Source organism: Haliaeetus leucocephalus, unplaced genomic scaffold, assembly GCF_000737465.1.
Source record: "Haliaeetus leucocephalus isolate CR32 unplaced genomic scaffold, Haliaeetus_leucocephalus-4.0 Scaffold251, whole genome shotgun sequence".
Lineage (NCBI taxonomy): Eukaryota > Metazoa > Chordata > Aves > Accipitriformes > Accipitridae > Haliaeetus > Haliaeetus leucocephalus.
The window spans coordinates 12,024,149-12,050,330 of NW_010972687.1; the positions used below are offsets into that span (position 1 = coordinate 12,024,149).

The window sequence follows — 26,182 nt, forward strand, 5'->3', positions numbered from 1 at the left end:
GCTGCATCCCACCCTCCATGCTGCTGGGCTGCTACCCTCACGTTGTGGTTTTCTTTTCGTGCAGCTGCCCTCGGTCTCTTTCTGACTGTCTCTGGGTTTTTTCTTAATGAAAATCTCTCCTTAGTTCCTGTTTCTATTTCATACCTCAGTCTCAGTTTATGTGTCTCTGTTAACAAAATATACATATATGTCCTAAAATAAAACTTTCCAGTGTTAGTCTGAGAAGCTAGGTCAAGTTTTTGTTGTAGCCAGCTGCATTTTTCCCTTTGTTGCATTATGTTTTAAACTAATTTATAATCTCTTCTTTGCGTTTTAAGGCCTCCTCCCCCTGGCATTTGCTTTTACTACTGTTAAAAATTATAAATAATTATAATCATTATTAACTTATATAGCAGCTTTTGGCTTTGCAAAGTTTGGTCTGAACCACTGAAGTCATCTTTTTGGAGAATATGAAGAAGCAGTCAGATATCACTGAATAATGAAATTCAATAGACCACCATTTTTGAGACCTTACATGCAGTTTGTTACTTTCTTTGTCCATTTAATAACTATAGCTCTACCCTCAACACCTGGCCTACCAAACTGAGACTAGGATAAAAATCCTCCTTTGAAGTACCCAATTTAACTAGTTTTGCATTTGTGACATGCATAAAGACTAACGGACACACAACTTTCTTTTGCTTGATTTATTGGTATTGACATTCAAAGTACAAAACAGTCAACCCCTTTCACAGTTTGCCTCCAGCACAAAAATCCTGAAAATAATAAAAAAAAAAGAGCCATGTCCCTCAAATAGTTTCTAGCCTGGAGTACTGCTCTTATCAGGAAGAAATATTCAGAGAAATGACAGCACCTTGTCCTCAGCCTGTATGCTGGCTTCAAAATGGAAACATAATAATCTGCATAATTACACAGTATTTGTAACTTAAAACCAATACTTGCCAACACCTACTGCAATAGCAGGGACAAATCTGGGCTTCCTGAATTGCATGTAGCTTCCAAACAGTCCAGCTACTGGTAGTACCTGCTGCTGATAGATTGTGTGATGAGAGAGGGCTGCATGGGCCTGGAGGTTGTTGGATCACGCCAAGTTCCTTGGCTAAAGGAGAAAAGAAACAAGGAAGAGTTTCTGTGGTCAGTATCACCACGTCATCCTCTTTTCCTAACTGATCCTCAGGTTGCTGCACTCACCTGGCTTAACTGACAAAGAAAATCCAAGCAGGAAGTTCTTACGCCCCTGAAGGGAATTACAAAACCACGGTGGATTTCCAGGGGTCTGAAGGGAGCCGTTTAGAAGCATTTTGATCTTTTCAGAAACCCTCTGCAATTTTGCCTTACCCAGCTCTTCGTCTTGGGGGATGTCTTGACTCCCACAACCAGCCTGTCATCTTCCATGCCTTCCCCAGAACCTCCCTCCCTCTGTTCATGCTCACACACCGAGAGCTGCCATGCAGAGAGCTGGTCACTGCTCACCACCCCTGTTTAACAGGGCTAGGGACCAGCCTGCAGCCCCCCTGCCCTAATGACCAAGGTGCTACATGATGTTGGGACGATCCCGTCCTGCCTGTTAGATTACGGGAGAGGCTATCAAGGCAGCAGGGATGTTTGGGATATTGAAACTGTGACTAGTGTGGGGGCTGAGGATAACTGTGCAAGGAGGTTAGGACACTGAAAAGTGCAGCACTGCCAATTCCTGCACAACACACTCCTAAATGCCATTAATAGCAGCTGTGGGCTGACGTGGGCACAGCCAGCCCTCCCTGCTGCCATGCCATGCACTTCTCCAAGCAGTGCCCCAGGGACTGCCCCGCTCACAGGACCCATCCTCACCTGGTTTCATCCATGGGACAGGAGATCAGGCTCCTTAAGGTCTGCTGGAAATTGGCCAGAATACTGTCTGCCATTTGGAGCTCTGAGAAAGCAATTCTAAAATGTGGAATCAGGTTTTTAATTAGAATTCCAAGGATCAATTCTCCATTCATATCTCTAGTTTTCCTGTCTTTCCTGCAAGGACACATTATTACATAAAACAAATGAGCCTAGAGCACAGACGAAAGGCATAAAACACCTGTGGGTTGGTGTTTGTGTTTGATGTGTTTGTGTTCATTTAAGGTTATCTGAGGATGTTCAGGTACATAGATGGACAGAAAACTACAATACTTGATTATGTCAAACGTACTGTTCAAAAAATCAAACACATTGTTCGAATTACTCTTTAAGTCAGGTAATACCTGTTAAAGCATTAACATACGATATGTAAAGTCAGAAAGAAGAGCATTACAAACCAAGGAAGTTAAAACAGTGTATAGCTTCGCTTTTTGAAGCAGCATGTTCACAGCTGCACAGCTGTGCAAGCATTCAGTAGTGTGATCCTTTGCTGAGATTCTTTGACAATTCATACCAAAATGCCATGTGCAAGTGCAGTTAGAAGGTCTGAAGAAGGCTTTGCTGGTGCTCTCTGCAGCTGGTTCTCTGACCATATCTTTTTGGACTGTTACCATCCTATATATATAGTTAACTGCACTAGATACACTTCTCAGGTAACAGCCCATTTTCAGAACACGCAAGATGTGAGCCACAAAGCTACTTTCTTTGAAATCAATCACCATGGTGAAGATCTATACAGATGTTCTCCAGGGTAAAAATTTAAAATGGCTTCAGAAATTAAATGAGTGGTTACACATTCTTTCTATAGATTTCTGTATTGCTTTTAGGCTACTACTTACCCAAAGGCACCCAGTGCAAACAAGAGCTTGGCACGCTTTGAAGATTATGCCACATCCAGCTTGCTTTACGCACAGAGGTGAATTCAGTGAGATTGCTTCTGTGCACAAGCCAGGAAAGATTTAATCCCAAGTTCCTTATTTCCTTGGCAAACTGTCATTGTAAAATGTACTGCTGGTTCTGCAAGCATTTAAGCACTGCATTTAATTGGGATGTTTATATAAGCAAGAACATGTATTTACTCAAATGCTGACCAGATCAAATTCTATGCCATAGCTGGAATTTTCATATGAAGTCATGCTTTAAGGAGGTAAGACACCCCTTACTGAAAGTTGTATTCCATTGCAGCAGCAGTAATGGTGTGGGTGAGGGCTACACACCCAGGGGTTTTAAACCTGTATTTCCGTACAGCGCCTTTCTGCTTCCTTGTTGTGAGTTTGATGGTTAAAGATAATGCAACAAGAAGCGCTGGCCTTTCTCGTTTTAGTGGACTCAGGATATCCACAATGATTTACATGTTGCATAGACAGCTATCTGGCCCAGAACAGGCTGCTGTTAACTCTTCTCACAGTTCAGCAGGGACAGAAAAAAACCATCAACCTCTCAAAAAGAATCATCTGAGGTATCTGGCACATGGTTAGCATCAGTCACTGTATATTGACAAAAAAGGAACATTTTGGTTCTCAGACAGCAAGAGAATGACAAAAGTCTTGAGGGAAGAAGACCAAGACAGACAGTGGCCAACAGAAAGAAAAGATAGAGAAAAAAGACATTTTTCTGTACCTAGGCTAAGACTGCTCTGATTATTGTACCCAAGTCAGAGTTTGCCGTGGGTCAACCCTACATAGGTAAGCAGAACCAGAACTTCAGACTTACAAGAAACCCTCTCACAACCCTGGAATAGCTGTTAAATGAACCCCAAACATGCAGAGTACTTCCACTGATTCAAGTGGGATTGTTTCCTCACATTTAATTTGATGGAAATATCAGTAGAGTCCCTGTAAATGATTTCTAGCTGATTTTTTTCAGGGATAGACTATTCAGAATCCATCTGCTGGGTAATGATTAAATAACCCATGCTAATACAGCGTTAAAAGTTAGTACTTGATAACATCTGTGAAACTGGCTCTGCACAGAGTTCCTGAAGGGCACGGGTAGGAGAAGTCAAATGCACAATGTTCATACATGAACTATTAAGGCAGAAAAAGAAGACTAGCAGCTCACACAAATTTCGCCTTAAGTCACCTGCAGGAAGACTTCCTGCCTTAGAGACCATGAGCTACAGAGAAGTGTTACAGAGGGCTATACTCCCACTGAACCAAGTGCAGCACGTCTTTTTCTGTACTCTCTCTCTCCTTGTCTCCTAATTTTCTGGTAAGCAATGGTAGAGGTGTAAGAATCTCCTTCCCTTTAAGCTTCTGCTGCCTTCAGTGTGGTTGAGCACATTGCTTCAAAATTACTTTAACAGACATATAATATAGCTGGTACAACTCATCATTTCCCCAGCACCCAGCTGAGTCTTCATTCCTACTCATTCTAATGTATCTACTGCATATGCTTTAGTATTGTGGGAGGTGAGACTTCAAACATCCTAACGAAAAAGGTGTCCACTTTCCCGGAGGCAATACTTTGCTACGAGAAAATACTGAGCAGACTCTAATTGACATCAGTGAGAGCTGCACTTCATGTTTTTCTTGATATTCAGCCTATATTTTCGCCACTTCCTCCTAGCCCCAGTTATAGGCTGTCAAACTGTCCCAGCCTTACCTTATCTTCTGAGGGCATACATTTCAAGGGTACTGATATTGCGAGTACGCTATTTTACACCAGCCAGAACCAGCTAATTCCTCTTCATTTCCTTATGTATATGGATACTTCCTTGGAGATTATTGTTTAGCTAATCTTAGTTTATTCTTAACTTCACACTGGAACAGATATAAACCAGTCTTTCTTGGTCTGTTTTAGTAAGTATTATGGTAGCTTTTTGCACCTCTGTTTAGTAACCCTTAGCGATTTCCAGATATGAAACAGTCTTCTAAATAATACATAAAACAACAAAATTCTTAGCATTTCTTTTCTTCTTGCTAAAATTTATGGTCCCATTACTTCCACAGAGGTTGTTTTTCTAGGATTCAACAGGATTTTAGTTTCAAAACCATGCCAGATGTTACAGGCAGTTCAGTTCAGATGCTTTTGTGCTTTTTTGTTTCTCTACAATTTCAGCTTTCCTTATTAATTTTCTTTCTTTGACATGGCGAAGAGGAAATGGCACTTAGGAGAAATCCCTCAGAGATCACCTGACATAACTTCTGTGGTATGAATTACTGTATATTTGAATAAAATCCTTAGCTAACTGCTTCATCTGCTGGAAAATTAAGTTTTAAATAAATGGAACTGTACAAGAACAAGGTGATGAAATCTGCAGCAAGCTTTACTGGATGTCTTGATCACAGAAACAGTGTTGTGTGCTTTGTTCCCTGGTTTTGGTTTTTTTTTTCGCACTCCGTTTCTCCTGAGTATTTGAGGTCTTCTGCCCTGAAATGATGATGGAATGCGCATGCCAGCATTTGCATACTTTTTCTGCATTTTAAGTGTTTGTAGTTTCAAACATTCACTGAAATGTAGTTAAAAAAATACTGAAAGAAATCCCAACATGCATTTTAAAGCAGAATTTCAAACTACAAATCCGTTGTATGGGAATGGGAAGTATGTCAAACAGCATGCTGTGAAGTGTGATTCATCATTTGATGTAACTGGTGCGTCGCAACATACATTTCCCATCTGACAAAGGCAGGTAATGCACCCTTTACAACTCTGTCCCAGGTCTTTTGTCCTTGGAGTCATAAATCCCCTAAACTTTGTCTTTCACACAGTAGCTAAAGCAAAGAAGTACTGAGGAGCATACCTGCCACAGTTCTGCCCAGCTGAGGACTTTCTCCAGGGCTTCTTCCCTAAACACATTAGAGGCATTGCAAAATGAATTTCTAGAGTCTGTTTTTTCTTTTCTTTTTAAAAAAGTATTTGCATTGTTAGTCTCACATTAAGTTGCCATGTTTCATTTTCTCATACCTGATATGTTTATAATCTATTTAACTGCATATATTGAGGAAATAGTGAGAAGCTCTGAGCTTACTACCTAACATGTTCATATCTACAATGTTACCAGAAAGTAGTATGGGTACATTTAAAGTTCTTATGTGATCCTCCTCATCATAACATTTAAGAGTTCTACAGTTCCCTTTTAGAGGAAGTTCTCTTCCTTCGTTCTCCATAAGGAATAAAAATACAGACACAAGTCTCTGCAAGTCATTGCAGCTGAGTATTTATTTAAGTCCCCCTGAACAAAACTGAAATAAAGCAAACACTTATGCAAAATTATACAGAAAAATGGCTGCAAAACAGATAACTGACCCTAAATCTTTCTGTTCAAAGTTACTTTCTGCACATGCTGCAGTCCTAATTATGACTGCAATGAAGCATAATCAAGTACAACTTAAAGAAATTCTTTGCCTTTATTATTTCTGTATTCAAACCTCTGTTCCTCTTCAGTCCACGTATCAGTCCAGTCCTTTCACCTCCAGTCTGCACTGCAGACTATAATTAAACAATGAAAATCTGACATTTATTTATAGTGAAAAATTCTTTAAAGAACCATTTAGTACATTGACATTTTTGTTCCACTAGTGCAAAAGTTATCCTTAATATTCCTTTATTCTATTTGCTCTTCCTTCTATGAATTTTAATGCTCTCATCCTCATTCATATGCTCATTCATTTTGCATTTTATTTATTGGTTTGACAGGAGCCAGCCTCACCTCAGATATTATTGGACAATACTGCAGGGTCCAGTGAGACCACTCGTCTGCCTGTACTTCCACAAAGAACTTTCAGAGGAAATTTACTGAGGAAACCACATGCATAATTAAATACTAGTGACCAAAAAAATCTGGCATGTTCTTAACATTAAAGGGAAATTCCTCCAGGGACTATTTCTAGCTAAGGAAGAATTCCTTCTTCGCCCTTTTTTGGTACTATGTTGTTATACAGAAGATCTCTTTCCTGCTTATCCATTATAACATGTTGGCCAAACTGCTGCAGAAAGTTTACTATATATGTAGCCTTTGAGATGACATCCAAAGGAATTAGAGCCTGAAAGCCATACTCTTTGTGTTGTGACATAGCTAGACACAGCTAACTGTGAAAAGTGCAGGTTTGTTCCCTCTCCTTAAAAGCACTTATTTTTCATGGGCAGTTTGTAGTAAATCTCCAAAAATCCTCCATGAAACTGACTTCAGGCTGCACCTCTGCAAGTGTCAGGAGGAAATCTGAAGCAGAGGATAGCAGCCCTCCCAAACAGAAAATGTTATGAATGGACTGATAAAGATCTACACAGAAACATCAGTGCTGGCTCATCTGCAGGTGGACAGCAACAGATCAAAGACTTTTATCTTAAATACACACTTAGAAAGGGAAGGAAACATTGCAATGACCGTTTCATTTTTTCCTTTACAAACTGACTGGAAAAAGTGCAGAGTATTGTACAGGTCACTGCCTGCTTGTTTTCACTACCACATTTCTACTGCACAGAGAGCAGAATGACAAAATTCCCATGCTCAGCTACGGAGATGTCTTTCAGCTGGAAAGGGCAGTTCAGGGGCAGCTGAATCAACCTTCACACAAAGCCACTGACCTCAGAGAACAGGGCTGCTACTACTACAGCAGCAGGTGAAACAGAACTGTTCCCATTTTTACGGCCTAACGCAGGGAATGCCATCCTCCCTCCCGGCATCTACAGACCATAGTTTCATTGGCTGTTTATTTAATCATGACTAATCCTGGACTCAAGCCATAGCCGTTTGGGTACATGAGATGGAAAGCTGAAGCACATACTGTGAGAAAAAGGAAAGCATAATTTGAAAAGTAGATGCTTTTACTCCTCCGTCTGATGCAAACCAGATTATTGAAGTGCTAACTAAATGGAAATATTTACTTACACAAAAAGCAAACTATTTAAGCTTACTGCTATTTATCAAAGTATAAAGATGTGCCCTTCCTCTCTTCTCCTCTCCTTGGATTTATTCTTGCTGGCAGGAAAAAAAAAAAGTCACAGGAAAGCTAAACTTTTAAAAAACTGAATAAACCTATCATAAAAGCTTTACTAGTGAAGTCTTTCAACAGAATTAGAGAGATCTGGGTATCTGCACCACAGATTTACACCATACAAGCAACATGTACTTTATCCTGAAAGATGACTGGATTTCTACTAGTTACCAAGACATCAAACCTTTGTAGCTGTAAAATACCAGTCTTAATACTGAACTCATGTTGCAATTTGTGCTTTGTGTTAAGTAATTGATTTCCTATAAAGCTAAAGGTGAAAGGTTTGACAGCCCACCAAACTTCAGAGTTTAGGATTAAATTGTTGCAAGTAGTTTGGAAAGAGTTATCTAAGGCAGGGAAGTACTAGGACTCGGCTCTTCCTGTAAGTTGGTCAGCCTTTATTTTTAGTTTTCAATTGTCAATATTTTTTTTCCCTTTTGTAAAGGAAGTGTAAAGAACTGCCAGTACTTGAAGCTAAATTACTTTATTTACAGGTCCAGTATGAATACAAACAGGACTGATGATGCTATGCAGCATTCAGACTAGTTCAGCTCTTTCAGCTGGCATGAACTTTAAGAAATAGAATAAATGCTAATGCCAGATTTAGTCACTGAAGTTGCCACAGGTTTCTTGATCTCGTATTACCTGAAAAACTGCCCGAGAACCTTGGGGAAGGTACAATCCATTTTTCCAGACTAAACTTCTAATGCTACTTCCAGATCAACTCTTTGCGGAGTCACTTCATAGTATATAACAGCACTCCCTGTGAAAATAGCAACTAAATGCTTCCTTTACCAAAGTGCATAGGAACAGAGAAGGGGATTAATTTGGCCCTGCTAAATTAGAAAAGCCACCTCATTTCACCTGAACACCACAAAGACTGCAACACAAATCCTACCCATGCAAACAAAATCAAATCATAGATTAAACCTATCACCTGTGTTTAATGAACAACAGGCTATAGCAAATGTACTAATACCATGCTTGATCCCTATCCTGAACTACTGCTTGCAGAAAAAAACCTAAGAAAACTTGTATTTTGAAACTGTTAAATAAAGGAGAAGGAAAGGTGGTTAGACCAAACCCAAAACCTAGTATTTAAACAGGAAATATTCCTTGGCTGTATTTAATGCTTTCACTAAAGCTACAGTGTACACAAAGTCAATGCTTCACGAAGGGGAACACCAGGGCAGAAGGCTCTAACAGACTCATCTCTGGTAGATGATGCCAAAAGCTAAGAGTGCTTAGAATCTTCTTATGTGTAATCGAGGTGACATCTGTTCTGCCAAACTCTGTGTAAGCATGGGACTACCTCGAGTAGACCTGAAACTTGCCTTTAAAATACCAAGTCCTGCTATGCAGCACTGCTAGTGTATCTGTACAGGTCACCCAGGCACCTCCAGACAGCAACACCCAGTGCTTAGACCATACTGACCTCTTGGCTACAGCAGCTGAACTGTAGCAGATCTGAAGAAGCAGTGAGCCCGTTTCAACAGAATTTCCTGCCTGCCTGCAAAAGATCTCTACAGATTTTTTTGATACATGGTTAATCTACCCATTAAAGAACTATTGCCTTTAAGGCTTATCTTTCAAGACTGATGATGCATACTCTGGAAGAAAGGCACATATGCCTGCACTAAAATTCTGCTGTCTGTAAACCTGAAAAAGTTTAATTGTGATTGAATCGTGTTATTGTGAGCCTATTAAATTACAGTTTCTGTTGTAAACAATCAACCTTTTCCCCTCTCAAGTCGTTAAGTGAAAGCCCCTGTAATGTTTTAAACAGTTTCAGCTAACTCTTCAAACTTGGCAGAGGGAATGCAACAATACTTCCTGCCTTTTAACATTATTTATTATTAGTTAAGGAAAATAAAGGTATATATAAGCATAAAGCCAGCAGTATCAAGAACAGATTCACACCCAGAGTGAAATGAAAATGGAAGCGGAAGCTGAGATGACTGGGTAATGGAGCATGAACCAACAGGTAAGCATGGACTAAGGGGAAGAGGAACAGCCACTACCACCAACTAGCACAGAGAAGCCTTTAATTACCAGCTGATCATTAAGAAGGTTTGTGAAAGTCTTTCAAGGTTGTAAAGTTAAATTTGCAGAAAGCAAACACCTGCTGGACCCAGACAGTGACCAACTCTGAGATACTTTTCAGCTCAATTCCTTATTTGGATTCCTATTTAAGATCACATTGAACCAAGAACAACAAATAGGCCTGTCAGCCTCTTACATTAGTAGTCTTTTGCCTATCAAATTGATTTTCCTCACCTCAGCACTGCAAAATTCAGTTTGTCTTTGCTGCCCAGGAATGCAGGACAGCAGGAACATGGAATGTTAGTGCACAGACCATAAACATACTGCACAAGAGTGTTGTTCTGAGGGCCACTAAATTCTACGAAGTTTTTTTATCATGTCCTTTATTTTCAGCAGTTGTCTATGTTGTTCAGGTGACTCATTCTGTATTTTTATTACAAGCATTCAAGATGTAGGCAAGATGAAGCACACAAATGCCTGTCAAATCCCTAGCCTGATCCTGTAAGTTGGCATTTCTGCACTATCTTTCTGTTATATGTGTTAATTCTTACTAAAAATAAAAACCTAAACCGCATGACAGCAGAACAATACCCAAGCAATAGTCACATCAAAGTTTCCCCACTTGCGGTTTCCTCAAACATCACACAGAAGACCGCCATCTACTGTTGACATCACTAAGCCTGTTAGTACACACATATTTTGCATGGTAACAGGCAATACTATTTTACATCACTACTGAAAGAGTGAAGACCTACCACGCCTAAGTTCTATGAAATCAATCTGAAGAATAAAATCACTAATAAACTACTGCCACAGCCTGAAGTAATGGGTCTACAAGAGATGAATTCCCCTCAATCCCAGCATACCATGGGATGTATTCCTTAATGGTTATATAATCTGTCATTCTTGCCAGACCTGTTTAATTATTTCTGCTTAAAAATTGGTCACTGTGCTTGAGGTAATGTTCTGTTTTGTTTCTCCTTACAGCTGCAACTACCTTCTATTTTCTCTCCCTTGAATACCCCTCTGTTATGCTCCTTATGGCAAAAAAAATGTCAGTGTAGGCAGGCTACAGAGGGATTGGAAACCAGACATAGAATATGCCTTGTCCTTAGAGAAGTGAACAACACAAGAGGCCTAGAATAGCACATCCCCTACAGACTGAGACGTTTGTTTTGTAGTGGAGCCAGCAGACTGCAACAAATAGAATGAAACGAGTGCAGTTCTCTCCCATCATTTGCCTGCTGCCTTCTAGCTACGACGCAGGGAGCATTAGTGCAACTGAAAGAGTATTACTGACAACGTATTCACTGCTGGCTGCACTGCCCATGGCAGCCAGAGGCAATAGTTCTAAAGAAAGGAGTACTTATCGCACTGACATGTGTGAGGAAAAGAGACTAGATGCAGGCACTAGTTTTCCGTTTTACTCAGTCAGTGAAGCCACGTCAGAACCCACATGGATATGCAATATTGACGTATTGGAGGCTTATTAAAAATATAGAGGATCACTGGGATCTGAAATAGAGCTGAGAGGTATTACTAGGCTACCTCATTCCTCTGTGAGGTATTTAGATCCTAGTATGGTGCCTGTTACCAATTTCACACAGAGAAGATTCTATATAGCACTGTAGTTACATCTGGTTGCAATTAAAATGGAACTGAACAGATCACTGTGATGAATTCTGCAAGAAGGAAGTAAATCTCCTTTAAAAAAAAAAATGGAAGTGCATTAAACGCACCACAAATTCACTCTAGGCAACTCAGATCACTTGTGACTAAGCAACAAGCCTCTTCTCTTTGGAAAATGCCTCAGTAAGTCACACTATAATCAAAAGATAAAACAAAAACCTTAAATTCATAAACCATATGATCTAAACCAACATCCTCAGGTTAGGTTGTGGCTGGGTTCTTTTATTCTGCTGTCATCTATGAACTCAAGCCCTGCCATTCCTGCCGGTTCAAAGGTGTGGGGGAGAAGAAAAACACTACACACACTCTTGCCATCTGTAAAACCTGAATAGTTTATTCAGATAAACCTTAAGAACTCTCTCAAACATCACAGTATATCAGTGTACAATTAATGACAACTTCAGAAATCATGCTTTTGGTGCAAAGCATAAATTTAATGCTAAGTGCAACAAGATGGTTTTTCATTACTTCAAAGCAGCATGATTGACAAAACCCTTATAAATAAGTATTATCAGGATTAAGAACTGCATTTAATTTATATTTATTTTTGAAAAAACTCTGGATTGCTAGGAAACAATCTCTGACAATTGTCATAATTAAAAACACTGCTGACTGAAGTAACAGAATTCAGCAGTGTATTTTTAAGAGAACTGTGCGTCTTGAGGTTCTGCGGAAGAATTAGTATCTTCCACAGAAGAAGTGCATGGCGATATCACAGCACACAAAATTGGTGACTTGGTTTCAGTCTCTGTTTTCCTGGTAACAATATTTACTGTTTTAAAATTTAGCTTTAAAACAGGTATCCACTATTAGTTTTCAGAGATCTCATTACAGGATATTAACCTTCTGGGGAGAGGGCCATATTTTCCTCAGGATTCATGCTTTTTTGTTGGTTTATCAAAGTAAGGAGTGTTGTCTTGTAGCAGATCTTTCCTGGGTATGAGCACTGTAACAGAAAAAAACTGTAAGAATATAATCTTATGGAAAATACTATTTAAAATTCTAAAGTTGTTTTTACATTTACAAACAAAAAATCAGGTTACTAAAATGAGAATCTGAGCTTCTAGTAAGCATACGAGCAGCATCATGGTATCTACCCAAGACAAAATTATATTAAGATTTTTACCTTCTGTTGGTCAGAATATTGCCTTCCCCTTTTTCCTTTTAAAAGCACTGAAAATACTTTAATAGTATTAAGAATCCATAAAAGGTGGTACAGTGTTATAGTAATTTTTAGCAACAGAGATAATGGCAATTTTATCATGCCCAAGTCAGATTAGGTTTACTCCAACACTTCCATAAACGAATACTAAGTTTGACTTAGCCCTCTCCCCCAACATGCTGTAATATTCATCTTGTCACACCTGTTTTAAAGCACAACAGGAAAAGAAAGGACCAAATAAAAACTGCAGCCACTATATCATCACAGAAATGCAGAAATGGAGTGTATAATTACACAAACATTTTAACCTCTTCCTGATTCTAAGTTCTTGCCGTCTAGCTCTTCAGAAATCAGTTTTTCCTTTTTTTATGAAGGGAAGGAGCTGTGTCATGTTGGATTTGCTCTAGTAGCAAAAACTAAAGCACAAACATCTAAAATCATTATGCTGTACTTTGACTAGGTCACACAGCTGTGAAAGGTACAGTAAAACTTTAAAAACTGTGTGTGTTTGTGCACATGTGTGTGCAATGAGTAACTGTCTGAAGTGCACTGATATCCTGTATCTTATAAGAAAGAAAACCAACTTCCTTGAAGGTATCTTCCTTTTGCATCTGTGTACTGATACTGATGCATTTTAGTAAGTTTCTAAGAGCTGTAAGTAAAATTGCAATTGCATTTCTGAGATAAAATACTTCTGAGTAAATTTACGGCAACACATCTTGATCTACACACCTAGAATAGGTACATGAAGAGAAATACCAAAGAAAAACAGAACTGGATATAAAGTATTGAAAAACAGAAGTCCAAAGAAATAAAGATTGAAAGAAGAATTTTTAACCTGCCTTTTCAAAGCTAAGTTTTGAACATACACTGCCAACACACCAATCAAAATCATCAGAACATACTGCATGTGTGGTATATTACTAAAATGTAAACTCTACTTGTATCAGCTTAATCTGAAATTAGAGTGAAATGAATAGAACTGAGATCTTTGTATACTACTGAGTAATGTAGAAAAATTGTCTAATATGACTAACAAGCTGCTAATTGAAATTGTCTTCTCTTTAGTAAGAAAACCTCAGCTTAATTTTTTTCTCTTTTTTTTAAAGATTTACCAGTGAATCCCAACATGACTATGAGTCTCAAATTCTTTTTGAAGAATAACATTGCTCTGTGCACTGCTTCTATGACAGCACATAATAATTTCATTTGATTAGGGAAAACGCTCCCCTTACCAATATTTGTTCTCACTGTCTAAGACAAGTCTTTGGCTTTTTCTTTTCAGTTATTAAATAGTTATTTTAGAGATGTAGGATTGCCACAAAGAAAAAAAAAAAGAAAAACACCAGGTGTAGCTAAATTGCATATTGTCAGCCTCAAGATTCTGACAGTAACTTACTTAAGGAAACCAGCTGCAGCAATAGTTTCTGAAACATTTTACCTAGTTCCTTTTTTCCCCACTGTTCTTTCATACAACATAGCTACTGACCACTTAAAATATTTTTTTTTGCCGGGCGGGGTGGGGTGGGGAGGTAGCTCAGGTTGAAGCAAAGACATAATACTAATTTAATTACAGCCCAAATCTAAGCATTCTACAACGTTTTCTTTTTTCCCAAATAGGCAAAGTAAACCTTCACCTACAAAGTTTCCAAAACAAACATGTAGCACCTAGGATGAAACACTATGAAAAGCAAACTTTTCAACTGAGGTCACTTATTTTTATTTGCCAACAAACAGCAACTCAAGCAGCCACCTTAGGGATGCACTTGCACTTTTTTTTTTTTGTTAATAAATCTGTCCCAAGCCTCTCATTTAATACAAGATGATGCCATAAAAGCAGTAAGGGAGCTAACTGTAACTCTATTGGCACTATAAAAGTTACCAAAGGGCATAAAAATTAAGGATCAAAAAGGTTGTTCTGCTAAAACTTCCTTCATCAAAGCTGTACTGGAATTGAATACCCATTCAATGTACTACCTAAGCAGACTCATATACCTACATAAGCATTTCCTACAAAAAACTTCCTGCCAGACTGGCACCTAGGTGCCAAAAAGCCAAGGAAAGTGATCGACTTGGTATTTTCATCATATCCATGCACAAGATGTTCAGAGGGGATGCAGCTGGGACAGCTGACCCCAACTGACCAAAGGGATATTCCAGACCATATGGCGTCATGCTCAGCATATAAAGCTGTGGGAAGAAGAAAGGAGGGGACACACTTGCAGTGATGGTGTTTGCCTTGCCAAGTAACGGTTATGCATGATGGAGCCCTGCTTTCCCAGGCATGGCTCTAAACACCTGCCTGCCGATGGGAAGTACTGAATGAATTCCTTACTTTGCTTTGCTTGCACACATGGCTTTTGCTTTACTGATTAAACTGCTTTTATCTCAATCCATGAGTTTTCTTACTTTTACCCTTCTGATTTGCTCCCCCATCCCACTGTGGGGGGAGCGAGCGAGCAGGCGGCTGCATGGGGCTTAGTTGCCAGCTGGGGTTAAGCCACAACAACACCTAGCCATAGATTCAACCGGAACTTGAAGTCCCACTTCCAACTTTTTTCCTCTTTTTAATCTCAGATAATTTTTCTTTACAAGCAAGAAAGGATGGAAACAGTAGGGTGAGATATTCAACAAAATGGAGCAGCAGTGGAACCCATACCCATTTATAAGTACAATTTCACACACTGCACTGACCATGTTATTCAGCATAAACTACTATCAAAATATGGTGACAATTATCTCAACTCCCTGAAAATTCTGGATTTCTGTTTCAGAAATTTTCTCATGGCACACTCTGGGCTACCAGTGATATTAGTAATATAAGAGCCACACCAGAATTGCCTAGTTCAGAGTGCTATCTGACTAATCAAAGCTGGATTCTTAGGAAAGATGCAAACACTCCAGAAGCCTGCTCAAAGAATGGCACTTAGGAATAACATTCTATTACTGATCAATATACCATGGTATAAAGGTCTGTATATTCCTTCTGTAAGGAGATTTGCTTTTACTCTTTCACTACAGTATCAAGCTAAGCATCAAGTCTATCTACTGCTTTTTTGTATTTTGAGTAATACCTTGCTCTTGGCCACAAAGATTTTTCATTGCCATGACCTTTAAGAATTATTTATTGTGTAAAATAAAAATGCATTTTTTTGTTATTACCTCTGAATATAAATTCCAACTTCACTGAATGCTCTTTACATTTTAATTATACCAGGACAAGTAAGAGTATCTATCTACACATTTTTCCTACTGTTCAGTCTTATTCTCTGAACTTCCATCACGATGCTCTGGATTTCTCTTCTAAGCATTGCTGATCTTTTAACTGGTGATTCACTACATTATCAAGATTAAATAATTCTCACTTCAATACTTATTCCAAACAGACAGCTCTCAAACTCTGATGGCTCTTTCAAGAATATTGTTTTGTTCTTACTGCAGTAAGATCAATTAGAGTGAGAAGCAAAGCTTAGACCCATCCAAAACAGATAAGAGGGGAAAAAAAAGAAAAGGGGGGGGGGAGAAGACACTGCATAATGACACCCTTGGCATTCATAAGCAGGTCACATGCACCCTGCACAGAGATGCACTCCAGATTTTCTGCTGCAGGACAGTTTTCCTGGCCAGTACTAGACTCTGGAAGACCTCCTTCTTGTACACAAACCTCATTGGCACCATATCTCTAAGAAGTCTATAAAATTAGGTGGGGGCAATTCTATCACTTTTTGTTTATAGAGATTTTAAATGAGACAGCATTAAAGCTCTCCTACAGTCAAAATGGACAATCATCACTACTCTCCCCTTGTCCGCTGAGTCAAGTAATTTCACTGTAAAAGGGTAATCAGATTGGTCAGAGAAGATCTCCCCTTTGTAAATCCTTGCTCACTACTCCCAGTCCCCATTCTGTTCTTTGAACATTTGGAAATGGCTTCCAGGATTGGCTCGACCACCTTCCCAGGGCCCAAGGAGAGGCTTACCAGTTTCCCGGATACTCCCTCTTGCCCTTTTTGAAAAAAGGAGTGACATTTGGTTTCTTTCAGTCCTCAGGCAACTCCCCTAATCAGCATGACCTTTCAAAGATGATTGAGAGTGGCCTCGCAATGACATCAGTCAGCTCCTTCACCACCCATGGGTGCATCACATCAGGTCCCATGGAGTCGTGTACGCCCCATCTGTTCAAATGTTCCCTAGCCTTTTCCTTCTCTACCAAAATTAAGTCATCCTCACTCCAGATATTCCCAATAGTCTGAGGCTCGCAAGCCCTGAAGGCAAACCTTAGCAGTAAAGACTGAGGTGAAGAACGTACCCAGAACCTCAGTCTCTTCTATGTTCTTTGTTACCAGGTCTCCCTGCCTTATTCGGCTGTGGGCCCATATTTTCCCTCATCTTCCTTTGCTGCTGATATACCTCCAGAAGCTGTTCTTACTGTCCTTCACATTCCTTGCCAAGATCAACTCCAGGTGGACCCTGGCTGTCCTAACCCTGCCCCTACACACTCACACAGTATTAGAATATAAATTTGTATTTGAACATGAATTCATGTGGCTTTTGCAAGGGAAATTCTGCCTTACAGTCACTGGTGGAGTTCTCTAAACAGCTCGTGGGGGGCTGCCACAACATGCTTGGATTCCCAGAATTCCCTCAACAAATGCTTTTAAGAAAAAACCAGCCTTATTCTGACAGAAGATCTTGCATGGATAAGTCACTGGTTAAACTGTAGGAAGTGAACAATATATGAACAGGTCTCCCAATGAAGGGATGTCAAAAGTGGAGTTCTACAGGTATTTTTGTTGGCATCTGTGCTGTTCAACATATTTGTAAGTAACCTGAAAAAGAATGGTGGTTAATGATGGCATCCTGAGTCAGTTCTTTAAAAAAATGTCTTACTGCAACGAACTGCAGGACAAGCTTAAGACTTGACTGAGTAACCAGTAAAATAACAGACCAAATCACATGTAGAGACATGCAATGCACACGGGTCAAAAAAAAAAAAAATTAACTTTACAAAGGAAGTGATAGGTTCAAAACTGACTACGGTCATTCAGATGAGTTTAATGAATACAAGATAATTTTGTAAAAATAAATAAATATATGTACGCACAGTAGCCAAAAATTAAATTTAGAATTAGGAATGCCTAGGAAACCAGTTGAGTTCCGATGGAGGGAGTGAGCTCTTAGTCATCTTGAGAGATATAGCACAATTGAAAAACGTGCAGCGAATAGCAACAGAATGATCACAGGCATTCACTCATTGTTTCACAGTGGGGGTCGGGAGAAGGGGGGTGCAAAAAGGGACTTAAAAACTCATGAACAGCTTGGTGAAAATGGCTAGTAATTGGAGAGTAGGACCAGATTCAAAACTACAGCAAGTGATTCTTCATAAAAAACAGAGTAAATTCTTTGTCAAAGGTTCCCAGTTGCAAGAAATTCGCACAGGTTCACAGGAACAAGTTCATGAGAGAGAAACCCACTGAAGACAACTAAAACAGAAACCAGTCCTGGCTCAGGAAGTGCTACCAGGTGTAAACAGCTGGAAGATGTGAAAGTTCACTTCACTGTTCCTACACTTCTACTATGATCTGCCTAGGATCATTGTGGAAGACTTGACACTGGTCTAAACATATCTTTGGCCTCGATAATGGCTGTTCTAAAGCTAAATGCTTTACCAAATCTAAAACTGCAAATAGTTACAAAGCTTTACAGACACCACTAAACAGAAGTGAAAGGAACAATGTACAAAACTGAAAATTTCTCCTGTCCTCCACCACAGAGTTGTATGCTGAACCTACTACTTCCTTGTGTTTGACTGTAAGAGAAAAGAACTTCTAAACCAGGAACCAAAATTTCAGAATTTGATAGGCTTTGCATCAAGGCCATCATTGCGTCACAATCTTCCAAGGCATAACCTGAAAACTTAAAATTGTCAGAACAACGTTTTGGAAAAGAACACTCAATCCTCAAAGAAAAAGCTATTCTACAGACAGCATACATACTGCATTTGCTATTTCTCCTCAGGCAGCTTCTACTTATTTGGTAGAGCAAGCACCTACAGATACTGTGGCTACTACAGTTAGACATACACTGACTGACTAGCCAGTACACGCATGCTGACTTGCTACCTAATTACTGTCACTCCTAATAGTTAAGGTACCAAGTTATAACTTCCTCCTCTCGATGAGGTTATAAGTTCTTTCTCTCAATAATGGCATTAAATGCAGGCATTGCCTCTTTTCTAGCAGCCTCTTTGTTTCAAAATATTTGTATAGAAACTTTGTACCTTTGAAACCTCCACCCGTCCCTAGGTAGTGACATTAGTCAACAGGCTTAAATTAAGGGTTTGTGTCCTGGTTTCAGCTGGAATAGAGTTAACTGTCTTCCTAGTAGCTGGTACAGTGCTATGTTTTGAGTTCAGTATGTGAAGAACGTTGATAACACTGATGTTTTCAGTTGTTGCTCAGTAGTGTTTAGACTATAGTCAAGGATTTTTCAGCTTCTCATGCCCAGCCAGGGCACCTGACCCAAACTGGCCAACAGTGTATTCCATACCATGTGACATCCCATCTAGTTTAGGAACTGGGAAGGGGGGGGCAGGGATTCGCCGCTCAGGGACTGGCTGGGTGTCGGTCGGCGGGTGGTGAGCAATTGCCCGGCGCATCATTTGTACATTTCAATCCTTTTATTACTACTGTTATCATTTTATTAGTGCTATCATTATCATTATTAGTTTCTTCTTTTCTGTTCTATTAAACCGTTCTTATCTCAACCCAGGAGTTTTACTTCTTTTCCTGATTTTCTCCCCCATCCCACTGGATGGGGGGGGGAGTGAGTGAGCGGCTGCGTGGTGCTTAGTTGCTGGCTGGGGTTAAACCACGACAGTTTGGTCAGAGAAATGACAGATAGGCTTTCGCTCTCTCTATTCCTTTACTTATTTTTCAAGTTTTATATTTATTTACTGAACTACAACATTTTTAAACATCTTTTTTAGCATGCAGTTTTACTCACATATTTTGTCGGAATCTGTGTGAACTGCCTGAATAACAGAAGTTCTGAGAATCACTTCAACATCTGAAGCTATTTTCAGAAGCTAGGAAAAAGAAAACAAACAAACAAACAAACAACACAACAGAGTAATTTAAATTATATGTAATTATTCCTGAAGGTATTTTCCATACTAGACAGCTATTCAAATAATAAAGCCAGTCAGTTCTATTATTCAGTTAGTTATGCACTACCTATACATAGCTTTTACTTTGGGGATCCTGGAATAACTTACAGGTTGATATGTAGGCTACTTAGACATACAGCACAAGAGGAAGGAAACTTCTGCTCAGTAACATGCAGCAGTATAAAATCTATATACCCAATTAAAACTGCAAGCGAATAAGGTAGAATGCAACTACCAAAACAAGTAACTAGTTTCCAACGACTGAAGACATTGGTGAATGCCTCAATAACTTTTGACTACTCCTAGTGAAAGGGCATCTGGTTCTTTCAACATTCCCGCTCTTGAAATAAGAAGACAAAAATAAGGGTAAAACACAACAAGAATACTGAGGTTTCACAGAAAAATAGTACAGGAACAAGACACTACCTAAAGATTAGCAGACGCATTAGTATTTAGCAAAAGGCCTAGAATTCCTTCTCTCATTAAAAGGGTAAGCAGAAGCACCCTTGCTACTTTTGCTGAGCAATTAAGAGAAGCCTAATACTTGTCTGCATGATAGCTGCGTCAGAAATAAGTGAAATTGCACAAGTGAGACACTTCAGGAGACATGCTTATGCTAGGAAGTAGTGTGTACCAACAGAAGTGGATCTTTGCAAGAGTTAGAGCTCAAAACTTGACATCTACACTGAATTTCTCCCTCCCGCCCCTCCTTCCCTTTCAAGGGTTTGCACTAAGTATCCTCCAGTTCTCCCTGCTGAATGCCCATTAGCAGCTAGGCTGCATGCTCCTGAAGCATACCTTCCACTTCTGATTCATCTTAAAGGAATTCTGCCATTTGCTCTGAGACTGCTTCACAAAACAAGCCAAATCACAGGAAGTGGAGGTAACCAAGGTAACTTCAGAAGTGCACTCCTGATCTCAACTTAAATTCTGCAGTAGATACAGCTACCAGATCCCACATTCTAATACTGCAGATAGTTACTTCTACCTCCTTAGGTCACTACAGAACTAAGTACCTGATGTTGTATTAGAAGACATTGCAGCTTCCTATTCTTGCAAAGTAATGCATATTTGGTTAGTCAGTATTCAATTTTTTTAGCTGCTGTCTAAAGCAGAACACTAACACCCCTGTGTTTATGCAAGCAAGTGCCCAAATTTTCTCAAGTCCTGTGTATCATTTGATTCAGTTCCTCTGCATCCAAGTCTATTCAGAATATATACATACATATATATATGTACACCTATGTATACATAATAAATATGACAGCTGCTATCATGTTCTAGGATTCTGTAGTTGTGATGAAACTCTGGAATTTCTTCCACTGACACATTTAATCAAGATATCAATTAACCCATATTAAAAAGTTACATATGTGTATTTTGTAGGTTGCTATTCCTAACAAATAAAGATTTTAAAATTACAGCAAGTATTCTTCCTGTACTTCCATAACAAAAAGAACATACAATTTAACAGATCAGAAACCAGGAACACAAACACAGAAGTATTACTGTAGGGGCCTGATAACAAGCAGAAATCCTAGGAAGTCCTAACTAAATGCTCAGAACTACTTATGTTACTGTCTATTGGCTGGTATGATGCAAAGGTTTAGATTTACTTCTGCAAAGGACAGATGCAGGAGGCGCTTTCTTCCAACTAGTGCCCAATGACAATGTAAATAGAGTCTGTTAAAAGGCTGAATGACAAGGACTAAATTATTCAATCTGTATGGGTGTTAAGAACTATAAAATATCTAAAATATGCAAGTTTCATTTCAGGCCTCACTAAGTTTTAGAAATATGACTCAAAAAGTGTTTAGGTAACAAATGAGCAAGTTACGTAGTGAGTTAAGAGAACGTTCTACTCTTTTTAATGCACCACGAGGGAAGAAGCAGCAAAAAACCCCAGTAGTATAATTAGTACCTCTGTATTGCAATAGTCATGATCATTTGGCTGGTTTTTGCCTCCTGCAAAAGATGCTAACTCATTTGTGATCAGGAATCAAAATAACTTCTCATGTCTGCCAGTAACTGAGCAGACTATGTAATTTCTCTGTATCTTTCTGTGCTTGTCTATACAACAAAGACCAGGTAAACTTAAGTGACCACAGCTCAGCTAGATGTTATGAGCAAAGTATACAAAACATTTACATGAAAATAGCAACATAAAACACCTTTTCCCATAATTTTATTATAAGCTTCAAAATAAGCATATTGATCTACCAAAAGACACTTTCTCCTTATGTATTTTTGTATGTGCAAAATTCTGTAACATACTATTAATACCAATAGAGGTTATCAATACATTTATAATAAAGATCCATGTAAAAGCCTTTCTGAACTCACCTGGCTCTCAGAGTTTCTCGGTAAGTACTTACATTGGTTTAGAGATCCTTTAAGTAAAAAGCTCCTATGTAAGTATTCTTATGCAAAGTGGAAAAAACCAATGAAAACAGGAAGCACCTCATTTATCTTCTCTTCAGATGTCTCATCTTGGTTATTTTTGAATTCTTCATTTATCTTTTGTCTTGCAGCTAAATAAAGTAAACAAAAAAACTAAAGTGTGAACAAAAAATTTACGTTGTCTTTGTCACTGCCTCAAGGCTCAGAATCCTAAGTCCTTTATAGCACCTTCCTGGTGCACTCTGCCTGAAGTATTTTAATGTAGTATTTCCATGGAATTCAGGTGATGTCATGTTTTAAGTTGACTGGCATGGAAATAAAATATGATTGCCCATCTAGCATTTGAGGTTTAAAAATAACTAACATACAGAAGCCACCACTAAAGCTGGTTTACTAAAAAAGCAGTATTTATCCTGAGGAGCAACCGTACATAAAGAGAAACAACACAAATCCTTAGTATAGTTAAACATGCTTTGGCTGGACTGAAGAGAGGAAGGGGGGGGGGGGGGGGCAAAAAAAAAAACCCCAGGAAAAACACCAAGGTTCAAAAAAAAGAGATGTTTTCCTTATGAAATATGGCTTGAGTGCTCGAGTCTAACAACCAGGTTTTCTGTTTCAAATTAAAGGACATCTGGTTATGGACACACAAGTTTTCCCAGTGATTACTTATAAAATGTGGAAGGGAATAATTTAAAGGAAGATTCTATTAAGAATTCTCTTTCTATGTATTCAGAGAAGAAAGTTCCACAGAAAGATAGGTAAGCATGCAACACAGAAGAAAAACATCTCACCTTCAAGGGCTCTGGTATCATTTTTAAAAACTTCTTGACGGGTTCTGTGTAATAATTTAAAAAGCTTCAAAACCTGTCAATATAACATCAATAGAATTAACTTGTTTGCTAGCAGGATTCTTAGTCAAAATGAACACGTTGCAATTAAGAGTGTTCTGGTTGACCTTTCATGTTCTTTCCATTTTGTACAGAATTTGGTATGGAATTAGTATCTAAGATACTTTATCTCAACTCCTGATCGAATAACTTGCAGCCAAAGCAGATGTGAGGAAATCAAAATCCTAGACAGTTCTAGATGTTTCAAATTAATCCAAGATGCTAGAATGTACTAGCACTACATTCCTAAATAATAATTTGGCATGACAGGAATATAATCCTGAAAATGCATTGACACAAACATATTTATTGTGCCAATATCAAATAAACCCAACAGAATCGGAATAACTCTGAAAGTCAAGTCACCTGAAGGGACTATCAAGGGTGTATCACTGGATAGTCTCAGATTATGAAAAAAGATAGACATATAAATGGCTCAAGTATTCTCACACTTACAAGCCAATGTGAGAGGAGTGAATTTCAAAAGGATCTCAAACTGTGTATTAACTAATTAAAAAATTATTTTTCCTGTCTCTGTATAATACCTGGGCATAACCTCTACAGGTGATGTGGCAAAACCAAAACAAAGCAAAGTCCTTCCCTAAATATAACTGCCAGACTAGCAAATAAAAGCTTCAATAAAAGCAAACACTCAAAAAATTAGGATTTACAACATAGAGCTGACACACCTCAGTATGTACGTAAAGCAAATCCTTTGAGAATCACAGCTCACAGTCACATGGTTTTGACTGTTTATTCATATAGACCATAATGACTTACAGAAATCCTCAAGTCATTATCAAGCTTTTCTGGTGTTTGTCAGAGATTGACAAGAATCTCTGACAAGCACAAGAAAAATATCTTGATAACAAGATACCTTCTGAAGTTATTTCTAGTACTTCCTAGTGTGTTTTGGCATGTCCTAGAAGGCACAATTCCAGGTACTTCATGATAATCCTAAATTGTTTTCTCACAATCAATATTCAAAAAACTTTTAGAAGGATGCAGAGGAAAAAAGGGGCTGTAACTGGGAAATGACCGTCGCCTTTATCAGCATGCTCTGTATCTGTGAGCTGGAGATGCAAACAAGACTGTCCCCTAAAAGTAAAAGGCCAATAAAGACATTCAGGCAGGGCCCCCCAAAAGATGTTGCCTCTGCTTTAAATCTGCTAATGACAGAGAGAGAAACAGCAAGGTTCTCTGAAAGCTATGACTTCCAACAGATGTCAACACATTTTTAGATTTTTCAAGCTAACCTGTCACCCTCCACTCAGGTGGTCACTTGACTACACCTTGAGAAAATTCATCCAGAAGTGTACGCACACAAAAAAGACAGTTTTTAGGAAGAAGACATAAAACAGTAAGAACAGGCAACTTTCCAGTTCAGTACTGCTTCTTTAACATAATACTACCACAGCTTTAGTGCTATTAAGGGACAACTTACAAATACGAACAAATTCAAATCTCGCTTCACCACATGGATTAGATCACATCGTAATTTCTACTGTAACTTATGATTTAGCATCCTGTGGAGTATATGCTACTGCATTACAGATCTTTCTGGAAAGAGGACAGACTAGTACATTCTCGATTGCCAAAGATTCTCACGAATGTTTAAGTAAAAAACTTTTGTCACTTTTACAAGAATTAATACGTGACTTGACAATCAGTTAAATCAATGTGAGAAGAGGCATATAAAGGAGAACATGGACTTTAACTCCTTTTCAGCTTCTGTGTCCTTAATAATTAGCAGCCAAACAGAACCATGTTGCCTTTAATCGCAACATTCCCTAGATGGCTGAACCTGTGAAAAGCAAACTGACAGAATTAAAAGCCAGTAAATAAATTTCTTGTTATGTAGATGTATTTTAAGAGCTTTGACTAAGTTATTTGGACAGGACAACCTGAAATATTCCTACCCCATAGTATTTTTGCCATCTTTGCAAACAGTAAAGTTAGTGTAACCGCTGATTTTGAATCAAAGACATGTATGGTGAAACCTGGAGAAGTGTTTTATGGTTATTCTGAACTCTTTGATCCAACAATTTTCAGGCATCTTCCTCTGCTATTTGGCTATTTCTGCAAAACCCTCTTGGAAAGCTCTTCGCCATGCCAACCACAGAGTAGTTATATTAGGTGACGTTGAAGCAAGATGTATCAATGCACAGACTCCTTTGAGCTCTGCACTTACCTAATGAAACACAGAGCTCCCCTTATAACCTCAGTGCATTAGTACCCCTAATACTAGGCTTCAGAACATTTCTGAAATAGGGGCTCAGTTCCCCCTGGAAGTACTCTATACTGCAAAGATGAAAGGTTCAAATAATTCTTCTGCCTTTGCTCTTCTTCATTTTTCAATCGCAATTCTCTCTCTTGATGTATTTTAACCTCTACTTGACTGCCATCTCTCAACTTGCTTCCTTTTTCCACAACGGCCCTTGCATACAAAACCCTGCTTTCCATCACCTAGTTCTGCGTCCTTTTTGCCCGGACAGCCTGCGGATGCTATAAACGCTAGCAACCGCTAGGACAAAAAGCTCCTACCCTCCAGTAGTGCTATTAAGGGACAACTTACAAATACGAACAAATTCAAATCTCGCTTCACCACATGGATTAGATCACATCGTTACACACAACGCCCTTTCGTGTGTTACACACAAAGAAAAAGCTCCCCTAAGTATGCAATTGGTGTCTAGTTACTATTTACAGCCCAAGGTCGCAAACCTGAAGGGGAACACAGCGCGCTCCTGCGGTGCTTCACGCACTACCACCAGCTCCAGCCACGCTGGCCACCCAGCAGCGCCAGGGGGGACAAAAGCCCACTGCGGCCGGCGCACGGCAGCAACAGCCCGCCAGCGGCAGCCCTCCCCCCGACGCCGGTGGCACCCCGGAGCCCGAGTGACTCCCGGTCTCACGCAGGGCGCAGGCCAAACGGGGAACGACGGGGTCGACACCGCGGGCCGCTGTGAGGCGGCGGAGGGCTTGGGGGGGGGGGGGGGGGGCCCCCCCCCGC

General features: G+C 39.3%; 1 protein-coding gene across 1 annotated transcript in view; it reads right to left on the bottom strand.

The window, feature by feature from the left end:
• Positions 1-11,912: 11,912 nt before the first annotated feature.
• The window catches only part of LYRM7 (LYR motif containing 7), an 18,516-nt gene continuing 4,246 nt past the window's right edge, over positions 11,913-26,182 (bottom strand). The window contains exons 2-5 of the mRNA XM_010568752.1: positions 23,074-23,146; positions 22,343-22,413; positions 19,720-19,801; positions 11,913-12,501 (exon numbers count right to left, since the gene is read on the bottom strand). Coding sequence (XP_010567054.1) covers positions 12,425-12,501; positions 19,720-19,801; positions 22,343-22,413; positions 23,074-23,146 — 303 coding nt within the window. The 3' untranslated portion in view covers positions 11,913-12,424. The remainder of the gene's footprint in view (positions 12,502-19,719; positions 19,802-22,342; positions 22,414-23,073; positions 23,147-26,182) is intronic.